The sequence below is a fragment of the Sabethes cyaneus genome, chromosome 2 (genome assembly GCF_943734655.1).
Source record: "Sabethes cyaneus chromosome 2, idSabCyanKW18_F2, whole genome shotgun sequence".
In the NCBI taxonomy this organism is placed as follows: Eukaryota; Metazoa; Arthropoda; class Insecta; order Diptera; family Culicidae; genus Sabethes; species Sabethes cyaneus.
Window position 1 is genome coordinate 169343727 of NC_071354.1, and position 21854 is coordinate 169365580.

General features: G+C 39.9%; 2 protein-coding genes across 5 annotated transcripts in view; both read right to left on the minus strand.

Annotated features, from left to right (window-relative positions):
• The window catches only part of LOC128738213 (myosin-G heavy chain), a 366951-nt gene that overhangs the window by 243253 nt on the left and 101844 nt on the right, over positions 1–21854 (minus strand). The window lies entirely within an intron of this gene.
• Positions 16517–19537, minus strand: LOC128736329 (uncharacterized). The gene has a single exon (XM_053830806.1). The coding sequence runs from the start codon at positions 19535–19537 to the stop codon at positions 16517–16519; it is 3021 nt and encodes a 1006-aa protein (XP_053686781.1).

The following is a 21854-nucleotide window of genomic DNA, read 5'->3' on the forward strand; positions in this document are numbered from 1 at the left end:
ATGATACATTGTTAAAGATGGTAGGGTTTTTATGTCTCCAAGAGGTTGGCCTCTACTAGGCTTTTCCAATCCAATCCATTAAGATCGAACAGGTCGGATGGATATAATTAAATAATAAATAAAAAAATTGGGGTAGGGAACCTATTTTAAGCAGTCTAACCTGATTGTTTTACCTTATTATAAGCGATGGGTTAACTAAATGGGGGATATCAGCATACCAATCTTCTTGTTAACTTTAGTTCTTCAAGTTGTTACCACTGAAAGTCAATAATACGGACGGTAAATTTCAGAATTTCGCATTAAAAATTGAGACCCTGAAACTAATTATAATCAGCCGAGGCGTAGTTTAATTACCAAGGTACTTTCTTAGGCAGTCCTGAATTTTACTGATGCATTGCAAACTTGTCCCAAACTACCACTGTTATAAGCTTGCTTGTGACGTCAAATGACGCAAGCGCTCAAATGTCTACTACAATATGGTAGGTGAAAATTGAGTGCCTGACTTTTAGAAATGCAGTAATCAGTGCATAAAAGTAGCGAGGTGGCAATTCTCTTCAGCAGCTGAAAAAATGTGAGTTTTTTGACAACAAATTTTAATTCATTGTATTGTATGTATTTGTGTTTGTATGAATCACAACTATGATAAAGTGATTCAAGATAATGTTCTTATCGAAACATTGCAAAAATATGATCAAAATACTGCATTTTAACTTATCTCTATATAACTCTTTTATCATCAACTTATTAACCGGCCCTTACCCAATTTCAATTGTTATAATTGACTAGTTAAATTAGGGAGTGTTGTAAACTTAGGCAACAAATTGGGTCACGGGGCTTGTTGTGACGGTCGGCAAATCAGGAGGTCCTAACCCAAGGTGAAAACATGCCAGTTGCAAACGGAGTACTTTGGGCTTTATGCCCCAACTGTATCATACGGGGCTCTGATACGGTCAACTTTTATTGTTCCTTGCTTCACGTGTAAGGTGTAAACAACATAGAAATTTTATCCTGCTTCCGTTTTAGAGATTTCGCCAACTTTATTTTTGCTAATCATAATGGCTTTGCTTACAGTTTGCTATCCGATATGTGCTGGAAATTGGTTGTTGTCCATTTTTTCGCTAACTAGTTATAGTTGCACAACATAATCTGCAATGTAAACGGGAAGCAATTTTGTATTTATGCGAAAAAAACATTTTAATGGTTCTGTCACCACTGACAGAGTGGTCTTAAAGCTATGAAAGGTATGAAAACACGCGTTTTTTTCTAATTTCACTTTCAACAGCAATAACTCCCAAACGTGCAAAACATTTATTACCCATGTGAAAGTACAAGAAAAATACTACAAAAGGCAAAACAAATTAGTCTGACCCTGCATAACCCTCTACCAAAATACTTGCATAGAAAATTGTTACTCGGTTAAATTTAGCATGGCGTAGTAGAAAAAGCGCGTTACTCCTATCAAGTATGTGTTTGGAAATATTCACTGTTCATAAATGAGTTTTAAAGTTTGCTGCTCATGGAAAGGTAATCAAATACCAGTTCAAAACGCAGATGGGATTATATATCGGCAAGCCGCAATCGGGAAGAAGGGGTTGCTCAAACGACGGTTTCTATGAATGGGAATCATCAGCAAAAATTATCTGTATAAATCCAGAAGTGATTTATCGATACAAAACAACATTGGAAGCAATGGCATCGGGTAATAAAATATATCTGTAACCTAAATATCTAGGAATTCGACCTACCAATTATTTTATCATCAAGCTACGATATGGATTGTGAATGGTTTAAAAGCAAATATGAAATAGAAACTGTAGTAGAAACTTCAACAAGCTAGTTGAATTGCATCCGCAGTTTTGCCTTTCCGTGTCCGCTCATTAAATACTCATACATGTTATGAGTATTTTATGAATAATTTTATGATATGCACCGTAACAGCGACTGCGATAGTAATGATGAAATAGTTTCAAATACACTTTGAAATTTGTACACCACTGGATGGAGTTCAGTTAATTGAATTGAATTCATTCAAAAATAAATTTTGAAAATCTTTTTCTAGGTCTGTTGCCTGGATTACACATTTTCATTAATTATGTCGGAAACTTACTTAGGTACTCGGAATAACACCGTTTTTTACTGGCCGTATTAAACTCAATTTTCATTGCAAGTATTTTTGTAGAGGGTTATGCAGGGTCAGACTAATTTTGCCTTTTGTAGTATTTTTCTTGTCTTTCATATGATGCTGCTCGCATAACATTCCCATTTTCCATGGAGTTTCCTATATAAATGGGACTGTTATGCGAGAAGCGGCAGTATGGGTAATAAATAGCTTCCAAGTTTGGGAGTTATCGCCATTGAAAGTTGTATGATTTTTACAAGAACTTTTTTACGTTCTTCTCAAATATTGACGATATCAAGTTACAATATTCATTATTGCTTTTATTGCTTTTTTGTCGCTTTTTGTTCATTGTCGACCATGTCAAATGTGGAAAAACACTGTAGAAACAACTGTGGTTAAAAAGTTGATTTTCGTGAAGTTTCCACAAAAAATTTTTTTGTTCCTTATCTCTCCGGGAGGCCCTGCACTGATGAAATACTTGAGCTACGAGCTAAATTTTTAAATCCGACAGATCTTGCACAATTGTCTGAAGTACAATGTGCCTACGCGTCAAATCTTTATTGACTTCAAAGCAGCATACGATACAGTCAATCGAGACCAGCTACGGCAGATAAACTTAAGGCCGCTTTCGATCGCATCGACCACCAAATACAGCCACGGAAACTGATTAGGGGCTTCTAACAAATTTATCTGCTGGCACGAGACATAAGTGTGCAGGGTTCATGGGCGCCGGGAGATGCGTAGTGGGCTCTACAAGTCTTCCCTAACGGCTTCCTTGAAGGCGAGTAGACGCCGCCATAAGCACCTTAGCCCACCGCACAGTGGTCCCATTGGTATCAGAACACGCGTTTTTTTAATTGCGCCGAAATGGTTGATTATACTGGTTAAGTATGTTCAGAGAAATTTCTCAGCGTTAAAAGCTCTTTCATATGGCATGAACGATTATTTGATTAATCCCCCTAAAAGTTAGATAAAAAATTTATTTTTTGAACAGTAAGAGATACAGCAAAACAAAGTTCTACAAAATTTTTGAAAAGATTATTATAAAGAACTTTGCCAAAGAAAGTAACCTTCTAGCTATTATAGTTTTAGAGATAAAGAACAATTTTTGTGGAGACTTTACGAAAATCAATTTTTTAACCACAGTTCTTTCTACAGTATTTATACGCATTTGACATGTTCGGCAAAGATTTTCTAACAGTCAAATTACATACTTTTGTAGAATATAGTAACTTGCTATCGTCAATATTTGCAAAGAAAATTAAAGTTTTCGTTTAAAAATTAACCAATTTTCAACAGCAATAACTCCCAAACATGCAAATATATTCAAACCATTTATTACCCATGTGAAAGTACAAGAAAAATACTACAAAACGCAAAACAAATTAGCTTGACCCTGGCTATCCCTCTACCAAAACACTCGCATTGAAAATTGTTACTCGGTTGAGTTTAATATGGTGTAGTGTAAAAACCGTGTTATCCCGATCAAGTAAGTGTGCAAAATAAATTATGAAAATGTGTAATCCAAGCAGCATGGATTGTTTGTAGAGAAAAAGATTTTCAAAATTCGTTTTCGGATGAAATTTGATTACTGCAGTTCGAGGTGTACGAATTTCGAAATGTATTTGAAGATTCTTCATCCTCACTATCGCTATTATTGTGCATATCATATGTACTGACCAACAGTTGCAGTAGGTACATCTTCAGAGGACATTTTTGTTATTTGGTAGTTCCCTCATGCTAGAAATTACCGGATCAGAAGATTCTAACAGACGGCAGAAGATCCGTATTTGTAGCCATTCTGGGGATCTTCCTTGTGTGATGAGTTCGGAACTGTTGTATGTCCTTGTCCACCATTGTCATCATCAGCTCGTAACCACTACCGTTCTACCTTCACGTACATGATGTAGGATGTAGGATGATTTTTTGCGATTTGCTGGTCTATGTTAATTTTTTCTTGCAGCGTTAGTGCAGTCGTTTCCTTTGCAAACTGGAGATGCAACGGCCGGCAATACCTGGTCGAAGACGATCTAATTAGGCTAATTCAAAGAAACATATCTGGTCGAAGATGGATGTGGATTTAGGAATATATTCTTTCCATTTGTTACTGCTTTCATGGGAACAATTGATGTGATGTGATCATCATCAATGAATGTTTGCTAATACTCGCTAAGATCTGCGGTTTCATCTTCATCTTCTTTCGGTTACTGTCTTCAGTTCTTCATCAGAAAACGTGTTTAGTGATGCAGCTTTCGAGCTGATAATACTTGACGAGGTTTGATATGCACAGTAACAGCGATAGTGAGGATGAAGTATCTTCAAATACACTTCGAAATTTGTACACCTCGAACTGCAGTAATTAAATTTCATCCGAAAACGAATTTGAAAAATCTTAATAATCCATGCTGCTTGGATTACACATTTTCATAATTTATTTTGCACACTTTACTTGATCGGGATAACACGGTTTTTACACTACGCCATATTAAATTCAACCGAGTAACAATTTTCAATGCGAGTGTTTTGGTAGAGGGATGGCCAGGGTCAAGCTAATTTGTTTTGCATTTTGTAGTATTTTTCTTGTACTTTCACATGGGTAATAAATGGCTTGAATATATTTGCATGTTTGGGAGTTATTGCTGTTGAAAATTGGTTAATTTTTAAACGAAAACTTTAATTTTCTCCGCAAATATTGATGATAGCAAGCTACTATATTCTACAAAAGTATGTAATTTGACTGTTAGAAAATCTTTGCCGAACATGTCAAATGCGTATAAATACTGTAGAAAGAACTGTGGATAAAAAATTGATTTTCGTAAAGTCTCCACAAAAATTGTTCTTTATCTCTAAAACTATAATAGCTAGAAGGTTACTTTCTTTGGCAAAGTTCTTTATAATAATCTTTTCAAAAATTTTGTAGAACTTTGGTTTGCTGTATCTCTTACTGTTCAAAAAATAAATTTTTTATCTAACTTTTAGGGGGATTAATCAAATAATCGTTCATGCCATATGAAAGAGCTTTTAACGCTGAGAAATTTCTCTGAACATACTTAACCAGTATAATCAACCATTTCGGCGCAATTAAAAAAACGCGAGTTCTGATACCAATGGAACCACTGTGCACCGGTGCGTTTGTTCTCCTGAGGAGTGGCTGAGTTTCAAAATGCTGTGGTCTCGCCAGCTATACCTAAGATAGTCTGCGAAGCTAGGTAGCACAGCTCTGGTAAGGCGGTCTACTGAATAACCAACAAAAAACCCAGAAAAATGAAATTAGAAAAATAGCATTAGACAATTGGCATAAGACATGGCAATGTTTAATGGACACTGTTTGAAAACTCGGTACTTGGAACGTCAGAACCTTGTTGGAACCTGCACGGGCGGGCCTACTTGCTCGAGAGCTGCATAAAATCAACGCTGAGATGGCAGCCCTCCAAGAAGTAAGATGGCGAGGCTTAGGAGAACGGGAATTCCGGGCAACCGGTCAAACAACTGAAGCCTCGTTCAAGTACCATATCTACTACAGTGGCACCGAATGAGCAGAGACAGGCGTTGGGTTTATGGTACTTGGCAAGCAGAAGAAACGAGTCATTCGACGGAAGCCGGTGAGTGACCGTATCTGCCTGTTGAGGATCAAGGGCAAGTTCTACAACTATACCTTGATCAGTAGGTACATACGCTCCAACGAACGACAAGCTCGATGATGTGAAGCAATCGTTTTATGAATCTCTTGATAAAACATATGGAGAGTGCCCAAAACATGACGTCAAAATCATCATCGGGGATACGAATGTACAGGTCGGAAGGGAAGAGTTTTTCCGCCCAATTATTGAAAACAATAGCCTTCACTGGATGACCAATGATAACGGCCATAAACTTCGATATATGGATAAACTTCGCTGCAGCCAGAGGTATGGAAATCTGTATCACCTACTTTGCGCGCCGAAATGCTGCTCCGTGGCGGCGAGTCCATGATGTGTTAAAAAGTACAGCCACTGAGGTACTGGGTACCGGAACAAGCCAACCTAGAAATGGCTGGTTTGATGAAAAGTGCCAAAGAGCGACAGATGAGAAGAACGTGGCTAGGAGTCGCATGCTCACTACGGCTACACGTCAAAACAGGAACCGATATAAAGAGCTACGAGCACTAGAGAAAAGAACCTATCAGCGTCATAAGCGGGAGTAGCAGGTGCGTAGTGAGGCAGAAGGTTGTTTTGCTAGGAACGACGCGAGGAGTTTTTATAAAATAGTCAACAGTACGGCGACTAAGAGCATCCCGGTGCTAGTGATGTGCAACGACAAGGAAGGAAACCTGTTGACTGACGAGGTTACGGTAGCTACCAGGTGGAAAGAACACTTTCAAGAGCTTCTAAATGGTACAGGTAATGGAGAAAGCGTCCGACACAGAATATGAGTTGAGGAAGTTGGTCGAGCTGTGGAGCCACTAACGCTAGTTGAAGTTAAAAAGGTGATAAAAGAACAGAAAAGGAAAGGAAAGGCTGCTGGGAAGGACGGAATTCCGGCCGAACTTCTGAAAGTGGAGAGTGAGCAGCTGCACAAAGCAATCCATGCCACGATCGTAAAAATCTGGATGGAAGAAGAAATGCCTTCAGACTGGCTTCATGGTCTCATTTCCCCGATATATAAGAAGGGACACCGGCTCGATTGTAGTAACTAGCGGGGCATAACACTTCTAAATTCCGCCTATAAGGTACTCTCCCGTATTCTGTTCAACAGATTGAGGCCGTTATCAGAATCCTTTGTCGGCGATTACCAGTGTGGTTTTCGAGAAGGAAGATCGACTACACATCAAATGTTCACCTTGCGTCAAATCCTTGACAAATTTCGGGAAAATAACTTGCGGACTCACCATTTGTTCGTGGATTTTAAGGCAGCGTACGATTCAGTGAAAAGAAATGAATAATGGCAGATAATGCTCGCACACGGCTTTTCGACCAAGCTAATAAAATTGTGTCGTACAACGTTTAAAATCAAAATCTAGCGTCAGAATGAAATATCAGATGCATTCGTGACGTTAGACGGATTGAAACAAGGTGATGCACTTTCTAACTTACTGTTTAATATAACACTGGAAGGGGCGATACGTAGAGCGGGCGTGCAAAGGAATGGAACCATCATTACTAAATCGCACATGCTCCTAGGCAGATGACATCGACATTGTTGGTATTGATCGTAGAGCTATTGTAGAGGCATTTGTGCCTTTCAAAAGAGAATCGGACTGCTCATAAACACTGACAAAACGAAGTACATGGTTGCTGACAGAGAACGTGGAAGTCTGAATGATGTTGCATCTGAGGTTGTTATAGATGGGGAACGGTACGAGGTTGTCACGGAATTCGCATATCTGGGAACTCTGGTAACATGCCACAATGACGTCACTCGCGATGTGAAGAGACGTATTGCTGCTGCAAATAGGAATTTTTACGGTCTACGTTGCCAGCTAAAGTCACGAAGTTTGGGGACGCGTACATTATTATTTATGTACAATACATTAATATTGCTGGTGGCCCTCTACGGTCATGAGCCATGGACGTAGAGAAAAGCAGATCGGTGTATATTTGGTATATTTGAACGAAAATTTTACGGTCAATACTTGGCGGCAAGATGAAAAACGGCGAATGGCGTAGACGTATGAACCACGAGTTGTACGAGGTGTATAACTACGCCGGCGGTTACGGTGGGCTGGACATGCCAGAAGAAAGGTCAGCAAAAATAGTGTTCAGCAGAAAACCTGGGCGAGATCGACGGCTTCGAGGTGGACCACGCACTCGTTGGCCGTGCGCTTGAGGAAGATGCACACGCAGCAGGAGTGCTGGGTGACTGGAGACTGGTAACCCATAACCGAGAATCCTGGAAATCACTAATATATTCGGCTAGGATCCGTTAATATGGATCGTCAGCCATTAAAGTAAAGCAGGGATGGTTCGATCACTTTGACTCAATTTGGATTCATTTGATACTACCGTCTCAGCCGAGCAAAATTTGACAAAGTTATGTATGAGACATTTGTAGAACTCGTTATTATTTACAATTTTGCAGAATAAAATGTTGCTGTAACTTTTGTAATTACGGCGCTACAATGCTAGTATCTCTTTAGTAACTAAATGAACGTTCATTTAGTTACTAATGAGATACTAGCATTGTAGCACCGTAACTACAAAAGATACAGCAACACTTTATTCAGCAAAATTGTAGATCTAGTTATTATCTACAAATGTCCCGTACATCAATTTGTCAAATTTTGCTCGGTTAGGACGCTACTGTCAAATGAATCAAAATTGAGTCAAAGTGATCGAACCATCCCTGAAGTAAAGTAAAGAAAAGTAAGTTAAGGCATAGTTTGCCTTAGATCAACCTGCAGTTCTGATTGCAATCTCGCAGAAAACCTTAGAATCAATGTCCTGAATGCCGCCCTCAAAGTGCTTTCCATAGCTTCCATCGACTGTCACCAATAGCCAATGAATTCATGAGAAGTTATTAGGCCAGCGTCATGGAGGGTCGGTCGTCAACGGACCAAATCTTCACATTGCGATAGATTCTCCAGAAGTCCCGTGATTGCGAGTCCTCATGTATCACCTCTTCATTGATTTCAAAGTCGCATATGATTGTGTAAAGCGACAAGAGCTCTGACGAATGTCTACCACCACGTCTCGGACGCTTAATATGGGGGTTGTAGAGTTTCGTTTTTATCCAGCCCGCTGTGGTTCAAAGGTTAACCAATATCTGTGATCCACTCGGTCTCTGGGTAAAGTTGAGTTCCAATCTGTTTATTATTGGCTCCGATTATATAGCTTGGATCGATCTACTGATCCTTCAGCTTGAGTAAGGAGGAAAGTTATACAAACTTAATAAGATTTGCATCAAGATTCATCCCTAATTTTCCGCTTTTTCCCGCCACATCTTGTCGTGGCCTGAGGTACTTTCAACACTTTTGTTTCATTATTTACCTTCGTTTATTGTGAAGACTACCGTTACAACAAAACTAAAGAATGTGGCGCTTGAGACATTTTTGATAGGCAAACGTTTTGGGGTATTTAAGCAAATCACAAACAAACAATGTTTTGGTGTACCGATGTGATAAAATATTTTGAACTTGCAGTTTTAATTTTGCCCTGCATTCCCATATATTTAACTCATAGTGGACCGTAATTTTCTTTTGATGGAAATTCAAACATACGACGACTGGTTTGTTAGATTAGTACCGTACTTCGAGGCCGACTGGCTATAAAATAAGTTAATGCCGAATTCGCCAAATAGCAGACATTTGGAACAGAATTGTTTTGCTTAAGTCTTACAGCAAAGTAACGGATTCTTTTTTTGAACTTGCTTGAACTGGAATGTGCAACCATTCAGTCTAGAAAAGGACTCTTGACGCAAATTTTAACTCTACAAAACAAAGCAAACCGCACCGATCGCAAATTACTACCCCACTTCAAAAGCATTTTGCATAAGTGGCCCACTGTGAGTCGCACTTGCCGCACCGCGGCGTAAAGTTAGGTCATGAGATGCTTCTCCCTGACCGGTTCCGACACGGAAGCTTCAAACGAAAAAAAAAACATCTCAGCTACTGACCGATCGCAGACGTCAATTCATTTGCGAATGCCAGTCACCACTAGTAGATTTTGGGTACGCAGTACCTATTTATTATTTAGTCACATGGTTTCGGCCACCGTTAGATCATATCTAGCCTAAATCGCAACGCCACTTGTCTCTACGTTGAAGATCAAACTTTGCACAATGATCGCTCTATTGACCGATTTTTGATGTTTCTTTCTTTCTTTCAACCCGTGCCTTAGCCTACTTCCTGACATTTCAGCTTCGACTTTCGATTTTCATTTCATAGTCATACCTACTGTGAAATAAAAGAGCTTGTATTTTGGAAAATTCGCCAACATAATTTTTCTTTGAATGGCAGAGTTAAACCAGGAAATACATGGACATAAATGTGGGCAAATGAAATCAATAGCTATAACATGTATACTTTGAGCCAAAGCCCATAATTTCGGAATCATTTTGCCAATTAACCTACAAAAAAGCGAAGAAAAGGTACGAAATTGCCATTACGCTTGGTACATGTAAATTGATCTGCAAAATTGTTTGGAAACCCTTCTGAAAAGGCCGGCATGCGCATGCGGTTGTCATACGAAATTTTACTGCCAATCCGCTTTCTACGGTTTTTAGAGATTTGGTTGCTTGGGTCTTTGGGTGTAATTCTCAAGGGTAACAAAGTACTGCCAATTATAGTGATTTTGCTATTACGGCTTTTTACTCATCTTGGGCAAAGGTCGTTCGCAGCAATTTCTTCCGTAAAAGGTTCGCCAACAATATTTTTCTTTAACTTTGGAAGTTGTTAAGACCACCACTTTGATGGGATTCTAAAAAATATAGGACTTCAATCGACTGGTGCATGTCTTAAGTATTAATTTCATTTTCAACCGGAGAAAAGCTCGTTTTCGATTCATCAGTTTTGGCAACATCGCCAAGCATGGAAATTTATCGGCGCATCCGTCTATTTGCGCGTTCGTTTGTTATTGGATAATATTGCATAACGGTGGTTGTAATGGCTTCGGCTGCTCGGTCAACAGAGAAAACATCCACAAAAAATTGTTCGATTAATTTATCGATGAAATTGTAGTTCACTACGTTTCCAACCAGAGCAATAGCAATAGTATCAGCAGTGGAAATGCATGTTCCGACTGACCGAATCTTGCTGACCGAGTGTAACTCAAAACTGAGCGTTAAACTTCGACCTGATGATCAAATTCGAATAGAGTGATAAGTCAGTCGAGAATAGATCTAAAATAGATGGAATAAATTTAAAACTCGAATGGTGAGGAACAAGATAAATTTGTCCTTTTGTAAATAGCTTGCAGATCTTGCGAACGGTACAGCTTTGAAAGCCACAATTTTGACTTGCTGTGATAAATAAATACATCTAAAAAGTTTAAATATTTGATATGATTTCACATCTTCCTTCTTAACATTTGGCATCTCTTCGCACAACTGGATGACGAAAACAAGTTAACTTGCCTTAAGCATGCGAATGTCTTTACACGCAATACATTTCAACTGCTGCCTCATTCTGCCGCATTTGTTACGTTTCTACGATAAATATTATTCAACGAATAATTATCTAACAACTATAACACAACCAACAATCACAGCTGTCACAGCCGGCAGAACCAATGAAGTCATTGTCCTTCGATAGTGATTTCCATTTACAAGCGATGAAATAATGAAATCGAACTCCTTAAGGCATCGGCGTCCGGTCCAGCGGGCTCCAGCCAGCGCAGCGCAGCGATGGCCTTTCCTCTTCGTGGCATGACATAAAAGTGTTTGCCGCCGTCGAACGTCGAAAGTGAAAATCTGCTCCGAACCAAACGCGTGCGACCGCTCGCGGGAGATATTTTGTCACGTTTTGCTTGTAGTAATGCATCTGTGCACTCCATAAACGAACATTCACGCTATATGGGAAGGGAATAATAATTACCTCAGAGCTGGAAACTCGGTTCCTCCAAAATCCTATGACTGCGACTGCCAAAGCAAGGCACACGATACGATGTACGGGCGCAGCATAGGAGAGCTCATTGTAAAAACAAAGGTTGTTCGCCTCCCCCGAACTGGCGTACGGCGGCTTATGCAGCGAACAGCAAAAAAAGCGTATAAAAATAGAATAAATTAATTTCATCGCCGTGAAACAAAAATATTTCGGATCTGCAGAGAACATATTGTTCACTCCTTGGGAGGCTGGTCGGAAATCGAAGAAAATCAAACGGCAAAAGAGGTGTACAAATATCTACCATAAAACAGCTGCAAGCATGTCACGCTATTCCGCTATTCGATCGGGTCCGCATGCAAGGCTTGATTGGTATTACTTTCTTCCAAAACCACCGAAGTGGAAGGCTAGGGACGCCTATGATTGTTTTTGACAATGTGACAGACAGAACATACCGCTGTGAAGGAAAAGAGGCAAAAAACAGGGTACCGCACTCTACCTGCCTGCAAACGACAAGATTGTTTCCGAGCAGGATCGTGACAATTTCATCTATCCGGCGGCTTCATCTTGACAAAATGCAGAATTGAAAATGGAAGTTATTCCGAATTGCTAATAAGGTTCGCAGGCAACATAGATCTGATGACATTTGAGCAAATCCCGCGAAACAGCGAAAAGGAACAATACACGGCACACTCATTGCATAGCGAAAGCATGGCTAGATTTTGGAATTAAGTTATTTTCACAAAACATTTGATATTACTACAACTTTTGATATTGTTATGGGGAACATCAATCATTAGTATTCATTATGCTTTGCGATGGCGGTAGTTTTTGAGATTTGAAATACAACTTTTACTTACGCAGCCTTTAGAATTTTTTGTCTCAGGGATATTCGGTAGCAAAACATAACATTTGAAATAATAGGCTGTATGAATAAAACAGTTTACTTTGCTTTTTCCGTTTAAATCGTATGGGAGCATTTGCTCTATATCTTTTATTCATGCGGTCTAATATTTAAAATTTGGCTGCAGAGATTAAATTGGACATGAAGTCGGCCCTAAAATAAGACTTGAAATCAAATTAGTTTGCGCTAGAGGTTTTACTTCAATTCGAACTGAATAAATATTGACCTTGAAATCGGATTTAATCTTTACGTGGAATTAGATCTTAATTGGTCTTAAAAATGGACTTAAATAAGGCTATAGATTGTACTTGAAATTGGACATGAAGTTTAACACGAAATTTTAATAGAAATTGGACTTAAAATAAAATATTGAATTTTAACTGGACTTTGAATGAAATATCCTCAAAATTAGATTTGAAATCAGACATGAAATTGGATTTAAAATTGAACATAAAATCGGAATTTAGAATGGGTAAAGTCCATTCAATTAAGGGTTAATTGATCTTATAACTTTACTTGAAAACGGATTTGAAAATGGACATGAAGATTGATTATGGTGTGTCCCCTACGATGTTGTATCCGTTTCCCAACTTCATGTGTTGGGTCGGAACAAAAGATTTCACCAACCACCTCGATTAATGAAAAAGAATTAAGTTAAAAGAAAAACATTATGTTTAATATTATAAAAATTTTATTGGTAAAATGTTCGAACTATGTTCCACTCATTTCCACAGAATCTCTCACTTTAACCTCTTCAAACTTGGTCTATATAAAGAATTTTCGAAAGTTGTAAATTTCTACCAATTGAATTTACAATTTCCCACTTTTTTTGTTAGTTTACACCGATCGGGACTCGGGTATAGGCATTTCTGTGTTATAGATTTCTGTGACGTGAGAACCCTGAAATCTCATCAATTTTACAGACTATTTTATCGATTCTACAGGCGCCGAGTATTGATTTCGTGTAGATATACGAGTTTGACATAAATAGACACAATCGCGCACTCTCCGAGTTTGTTTTTTAAACTTAGTAACCACGATAATTTTAGTATCTTGCTTAAAATTGCGTTAGCTGTAGCGTTTTAGAATGACACTTCTTCTCTAATCTTTTAATGAGTCATCAAAATAACTGAATAAAACAGCGTTTAGTTTACGAAAATCTATCCACACATTGCCCAATACTTTCCTTCACAAAACCGAACGATTGATATTATGCAAATGCTTGCACATTCTCACTCCGCTTAATAGTGCCCAAATTTTAAAAGCCAACAATAATTTCCTTCCTGAGATCAATTTTCCCCCCGCGGCCGACACGTGCGCGCTTCGATCCGATACGGCAATCAAGTCGCTGCAAATCGACAACGCACGCTGATGCTGCTGGTCTGCGCTGGCTGGCTGCATCGATGAAGCGAAGACACAAAAACAAACTATCCGCCGTCCGCCGAATCTGGAGCAAGCACCGCCGCTCGATTGCGGTAGAAAAATTATTCAACCTAATCACCGAATAACCTATGCGGGCGCACAAGGCCTTTCCACTATGTGCCACGGTGACCGAAAGTTGGAGGATAATTATGTTCATAATCTCTGTTTCGGAATTACAAAACGGTAACACATGTACGGAGACGTAGGCGTCGTGCGTCGATCGATCGTAAGAGACATCATCACGGATTCGGACTTCTGCGGCGTACAGTGCCGTATGCCCGGCCCGGTAATGAACGGCCAAGGAAATGGCAAAAAAAAGTTTGCAATGCGAATGGAATAATGAAAATTGCGCTGGCTCACAGCTAGATCCATCGAATGTATCAAATATGTAGCAGACAGGCGTCCAACAGTGAGCGAATGGATCATCCTGCATTTTTGTCTCCCATCGGGTGGCTGCGTGCTCAGGCAGGGATCATTTGCAACACACAGCTATGAGCTAGTCAGTCAGTAAGTCAGTAGCGGTTGATTTATTAGCCAAAGCGGGAGGTTACTTTTATTTCGGTGATTTAGCAACAGGTTTGAAGGACGGATGAACGGACTAAATGAGCAGTGATATAACCAGTAGGGTACTGGTAGCTGTAAAAAGCTGCGATTGTTACGTTCGAAATGCTCTGCAGAGCAGCACTCTTTTGTACCCGAGTAACTGTTGAGGCTAAAGTTTCACGGGGTTAATGGGATTACAGTTTGGGTTTATTCGAAATGTACCTATGTTATGGCAATGTTAAAGGCACATGCTGATGAGAAATAAGCAGCTCGAGAAAAGGGTTTCACATTTCGAAAGAAGAATTGAATATAAAGTCCCCTGTTGCCCACCCAGCCAATCAACCAGCATTGAAATATGCGTTGTTGAAATGAAATTTCCCCTCATTTTAATTAAATACCTACCACTTACTTGAAGACATTATGTTAATTCCATAAGCCGTCTTTGTAATACAGCGGTTTGCTTTCTCAGTCTTTCATTAACCAACCAACAAAGTTGATTTTTCGTAGTTGACTAGCTTATATGTCCTAGGTTTGAACTATTGTAAGACGGTATAATTTCGGATCGCACTGATTAAAAGCAAACGCACGGATTGGCTATACAAATTCAACTGACTCCTTAATCTATTTGTTCCCTCACCTTTTATCCAATAATAAGCACAATAGCAATCAATACAAAGGTTTGTTAAAGTTTATTAATATAATAGTAAATGCAAATTAGGGTTGTTCATTAATCAATTTGAAATTCGTATCACTTCTACATCGGACACCACAGCTTTTATTCCGACCCGGCAATAAGCTAATCTTCACTCGAACCATTAGATTGGGTTTCGTCATCGTCACTGTCTTCGACCAACCTGTTGATTAACCATGGCTTCATCCTTTCTGCAGCGAACACTGTCGACGTTCGACGCTGTGTCAACTGTACCCCAGGAACATCGGCTATCAAATAGTGATCATTGCCTAGCGCTTTCTGAACGACGTACGGCCCCTTGTATCGTGGTTCCAATTTCCGACTCTGCCCGGTGGCCTGCAGATCTTTTTCAACGAGCACGAGATCGCCTTCGTAGTATTTCCTGGCCGGCTTCCTCCGCTCATCGAAGTATTTCTTTTGCTTCTGCTGCTCCATCTTTATTCTCGCTTGCACTAACTGTTTTAGTTCATCCGATCGACCTTCAGGGCACTCACTGGCGAACATCATCGTTAGCTGGTTTTCGACAATGTCTCGAGGATTGTAGCTGAAGAGAAGTGTGTTTGGTGACAGCTTGGTTGTGCTGTTGACCATCGAGTTCAACCCCCACTGAATCATTCGCAAATGTTTGTCCCAATTTTTGGTATCCTCCTTCACCATGCACCTTATAGAATCCAAAACACTTCGATTGGCACGCTCTACTTGACCGTTTGCACGCGGGGTCCCAACCGCCACCTTCACGTGTATAATTCCCAATTGTACACAAAAACTCTCGAACTCCTTGGATGTATACGCAGTACCACGATCTGTGATGATGCGTTTCGGTTTCCCAAAGGTTGCAAACACCTCATTTAGCATTACGATCACTGGGCCAGTTTTTGTATTACGGACTGCCTTCAATATCACATACTTCGTAAAACCATCCACTAATACCACAAGATATTCATTTTGAAGCGATGAGCGAATAAACGGACCTAAATGGTCCAGATGAATAGTATCAAACGGAACTGGATTCTTTTCGATTGGTTGCAGCAGGCCTTCCTTTGCACCTACTTTGCCCTTCACATACGCACAATGAATACACGATCCGATGTACTGTTTCAGGTAGCTTCGCATTCGGCGAAACCAGAAATTTTTCTTCACCGCTTCAATCACTTTATCCACTCCCTTATGACCAAGGTCATCATGGTAACATCGTGCCACTCGCCAACGTGCACGATTTGGTACCACCCACTTCAGTCCGTCACTGCATCTTCGCATCACGCCCTCCTCCTTTAGAGCGTATTCTTTGTAAATTTGTCTGCCCCTGTTATCCACTGGTGGAGCTCATAAAATTTTCATAATCTCGTGCAGCTTTTCGTCCTCACGCTGCAACAGCTTCAGCCACTGATCTTCACGAATGCTCACTTCCATGACATGTGCCACTACTGGTTCCGGTTCTTCGCATTCCGGCTCTTCAACGGCATTACGGCTTAAGCAGTCTACATGTTTCATCTTTTCACCCTTCCGGTGCACTAGTTCATAGTCATATTCCTGTAGTTTTAATAACCATCTTGCCACTACCGGTAACATTTGCTTCTTCTCCACAGTCTTTTTAACGGCTTCACAGTCTGTTACGATCAGAAACTGTCTTCCAAGCAAATATTTTCTATACCTTTCCACTGATTCCACAATCGCTAAAGCCTCAAGCTCATAGCTATATTTTCGATTCTCGGTTTCAGACGTTTTGCGACTGAAATAGCTGATGGCATGAAGACCGTCATCCATCTTTTGCAGCAGAACGCCCGACAGTCCATGCGAGCACGCATCTGTGTGTAGTTCGATGTCTTTCTCGGGATCGTACATAACTACAACCGGTCGACTAATAAGCACTTCTTTAAGGTTCTGAAAAGCTTGCTGCTGTTGTTCGTTCCAGACGAATTCTGCCTCCTTCTTGGTCAGTCTAGTTAATGGCTCCGCTGTAATACTGAACTCCTTCACAAACCGTCTGAAGTAGTTAGCGAGACCGAGAAACTCTCTAACATTTCTCACGTTCGTTGGACTAGGAAATTCCCGGATTGCAACGACTTTCTCAATTCCCGGTCGAATCTCACCTTCACTTATCTCATGACCCAAAAAGTTGATCGATGTTTTGAGAAAATGCGTCTTCTCCAAATTTGCCGTTAACCCGTGTTCGCTCAGCTTGCCCAGAAATATTTCAAGCTTCTTCATAACGTCTTCGATATCGCCGCCTCCGAATGTCACATCGTCTAAATACGCAACAAATCCCAACGACCGCAATGGCGCAATAACTGAATCTATCATCCGTTGAAACACTGCACTTCCGTTCGATAAACCAAATGGCATCTTTAAATATTCAAAATGCCCATGCGGAGTTGAAAATGCGGTAAATTTACGACTGCCTTCCGCGATAGGGATTTGATGATACCCGCGGAATAAATCCATGGCAATAAACAAATGTCCTCCAACCAGTCTGTTTAGACAATCTTCGATTATTGGCATCGGCCACTTGTCTTTCACCGTTCTCGCATTTACGGCCCTGTAGTCGACGACCATTCTCCAATCACCATTCTTTTTTCGTACAAGTACTGTCGGACTATTATATGGTGACTTCGACGGCTGAATTATGTTCGCTTCCATTAACTCCTTCACTGTTGATTCAACTACTTTCTCCCGAGAATATTCCAGGGAATATTGTTTGGTATAAACGGGCTTTTCCGAACCAGACATTTCGATCACCATCTCGCAGTCCTTTGCCGTACCCATTTCATGGTAATTTTTCGCAAAACAATGTCGGTATCGTTGCACTACTTCCAAAATTCTTCCCCGTTCTTCTTCGCCATCTACGTTGATTTCCGTCGCCTCAATGGGTTCAAATGCTCGAACATTAAACACATCTCGCCGGCCACCACTAACAGCTGCATCTTCATCTTTATAGTCACTGGAAACAATTTGTTCTATTCTGGCACTACCCTTTTCTTTGATGAAACGTATGTCTTCACGGTCAAGAATATCTCGACCGATAATTACTGCATTAGCTTGTACGTGATTCGGGACTACGTACACAGCCGATTCCAGATTTAATCCATCGACGATTAGCACTTCAGTGCTTTTTTCCGTAACGTTCACTTTATTCCCGCCGAACCCGATTAACACTAGATCACATCGTTCAATATTATTTAATGCACGGCGGCAATTTTGCTTTATGGTAGTAACTGCCGATCCACAATCGTACAGCGCGTCTAGGTTACAGTCACCAATTTGCACATTTTTAACAAAATTGCTCTGTTGGCTGATCTCTTGCATGATTCTGGCTTTTTCCTTAGAACCAAACTTGCCACAGTTTTTCGCTATGTGGCCCTTTTGGTTACAGCGAAAACATTCAACACTTTGTATTTTTGCACTGGTTTTCTCACTACAGGTTGCAGCAACGTGTCCTACAGTGCCACAACGATAGCATTTCATGTTCATTGTTCCCGTCGGCTTAACAAATCGCGATGGCGTAGCACGAGAATTGTTTTCGGCTGGCTTTAGATCTTTTAGCTCAACCAACCACTTCAGCTGCTTCAACAAATCCGGTAGACTTCCGATCTGCGCGATGGTCCCGTAGCGACCTTCTAGACCCGATACGATATATTTTATAATAGCTTCGTCCGGAAGTTTTCCTTTCTTTCCCATCGCAACATGGCTATAAAAGTACGTTTCTATACTTTCACTAGCCAACTTTTTTCGGCTCATCATCGTCTGATGTATGCTAACCACATCTACCGAACTGGGAAAATCGCGTATCAATTTCGTTTTGAACTCTTGCCATGTCGTTACTTCGACACCACTAAACCACAATTTTGATGCACCTTGCAAGTTGACGATGCCACACTGCAGCTTCCACTCATCGTTTGCCTTATACAGAGCAGCAGCTTTATCAATTGTTTCAACCCATTGTTCCGCCGTTGGGGTGGTGGGGACATCAGGGTCAAAAGCTACAACGATATCTTTAACGTCGCGCACGTCGAATCGTCGTTCAGTATTTCGCACACCCAGAACTTGCAACGCGTCGATTAATTGTTTTAGAGTTTGTTCCGCCATTGAATCGTCAGCCTTTGTCTTTTGCAATTTAACTTTATATCGTGGGTCCTTTTTTGACAATTGTTCAAAAAAACTGTCTCGCCGTGCTTCTGTGGGTGAACCAAATGTTTCTCCTTCCGAATCGGATGCACTCTCGGGGGCAATCTGGATCTCTTCCGTTAACCCACTAGATACACCACCCGCGCAATCGCTATCTTTGCCGATAACCTTTTCAGCAACTATCCTGGAAATCTCTTCCAATTCACTTTCATGAACACTCATCACAAGTGACCGACATCCGATTATATTTGCCCACAAACAAGCCGCGAAGAAATTTATCGCCCACGATATCAAATTTTAGAACGTATTCCGTGACACAGTGCCGATCCTGTCTACAGTATTGTAAGACGGTATAATTTCGGATCGCACTGATTAAAAGCAAACGCACGGATTGGCTATACAAATTCAACTGACTCCTTAATCTATTTGTTCCCTCACCTTTTATCCAATAATAAGCACAATAGCAATCAATACAAAGGTTTGTTAAAGTTTATTAATATAATAGTAAATGCAAATTAGGGTTGTTCATTAATCAATTTGAAATTCGTATCACTTCTACACTATGTTCTAAAAATCTACTTTATTGATTAGTGGACAACTGAGAAATCAGAATAAGCGTAAAGCACACCCTATGTCCTTATTCGGGATGTTGGGATCTTGGGAGTACTGCACTGAGCGCAGCTAACAGAGGATCGAATGCGGGATGCGTTGTCATGCGGACGTTTACATCAAGGGCATGGTGTGTTGCTATCTCTTTCTCATGTAGGAGTGAAGAGAGCAACTTTCAAACGGTCCTCGGTAAAGGGAAATTCCCAGCAAATTTTTTGGTTCCTGTCAAAATTAACATTTTGGTACCTATGCGTAGGACATCGAAAATGTATGAATTTGACAGCCACTTCACCCCGTAGGTTTACATATCATCTTCACCGGTTATGCTTGGCAGTGATGCCTGGTTTTACTGAAGAAAAATTCGTAGTTTTACTATTTGTTTTTATCACAAAAGAAAGGGTAATAATTCCGCTTCAAACTAAGAAAGAGGCAAAATTTAATCTCATTTTTGATTTAAATGAAAGTTTAACCTAAAATTTGTGCTCCACTTAAAGGTTTGTTCAACACTTTGTTGTTATTTCTGCTTAAAAGTGTAAATAAATTTCGAAATGTATTGTTTTCTGATATAGTAGAGTTCCTTTTAACACGGATAAACCCGCCTAGATTTGATCATTTTTCATCGCACAAGTATTGTTCTTTATAGTACCTACTTGAAGGAAATTAATACTTTTTGAATCAAATCAGTTTATGACACATTTCATATTTTTCGTTAATTACTCAAGGACGCATACTCTCGACTTTCGTCTTTGGCTTTTTGCCATTCGCATTATGTCTATCTTTTCTGTATTTCTTGTCGTTTGGTTTTTCATCGTCTGTCTTTATTTTCCGTTTTTTGTTTGTTATTGAGTACTCCGCTTATTTTTTAACTTTGATTATAGTCACATTAACAGCTGCGACTTCTGCAGGGTTAGGATTTGAACCCGAATCCTCGGGTCCTCGGTGTGAGAGGCATAAATGCTAACCACCACACCGGGATGGGCCCCTCGCCGCTTAGGCTCATTTGTCTATTTTCAGCAATTTTTTGCCATTTTTTATCGTATTTTGTAGGTTTCTGGTTTGATGGCGTTGTCGTTTGTAGTCTTTAATGATATTTCTAGTCGCGGTCGCGTTTTCTGCATCCGTTTCTAGTCTCCTCGTAGTTTTGCATAGTTTTTTACCTTTGTTATACTATAACAAAGGTTTAAAAATTGGTCGAAAACCACGAAATTAATCCGAGGCCCGGAGGGCCAAGTCACATATACCAATCGATAGGGTTCGACGATTTGAGCAATGTCTGTGTGTGTGTGTGTGTGTGTATGTATGTAATGATTTTTTCTATCGCCTGTTTCTCAGAGATGGCTGAACCGAATCGTTCGCTATTACTTTTGTTTGAAAGGTATTATTGTCTAGTAGATCACTATTGAGTTTCTTCGTGACACGACGTTTCGTTTAAAAGTTATAAACAAAAATGTGAAAAATACGTGACACGGGTTTCGCTAGAACTACATGACCGATTTCAACGATCTTAGTATCAAATGAAAGCCCTTATTAAAGCTAAATGATTCAGAAATTTTTAATTGAAAACAAACATGTAGTTTAAAAGTTATGCTTAAAAAACCTGTTTTGACAAGGTAATAATTATCGCCTGTTTCTTAGAGATGGCCAAACCGATTTATGCGCTATTAGTCTCATTTGAAAGATAATATATGCTAATAGATCACTATTGAATGGTTTTTTGATTGGACGTTTAATTTGAAAGTTATGAGCAACCGTATAGACCACACCAAAATTAACAATAATTTATAATGATTTTAACCAAGATAATTTACCTAATTTCAATTATTTTAATATCAAACGAGAGGTTTTGACACTACGAATATATATACAAAATTTCATAAGAATTGGTTGTACCGGTCAAAAGATATTAACCCTTGAACACTCGCGCCAACTT

What these genes read in the sequence shown, in the direction of transcription:
- LOC128736329 (XM_053830806.1), bottom strand. Translation starts at nt 19,537, where the DNA reads ATGAGTGTTCATGAAAGTGAATTGGAAGAGATTTCCAGGATAGTTGCT.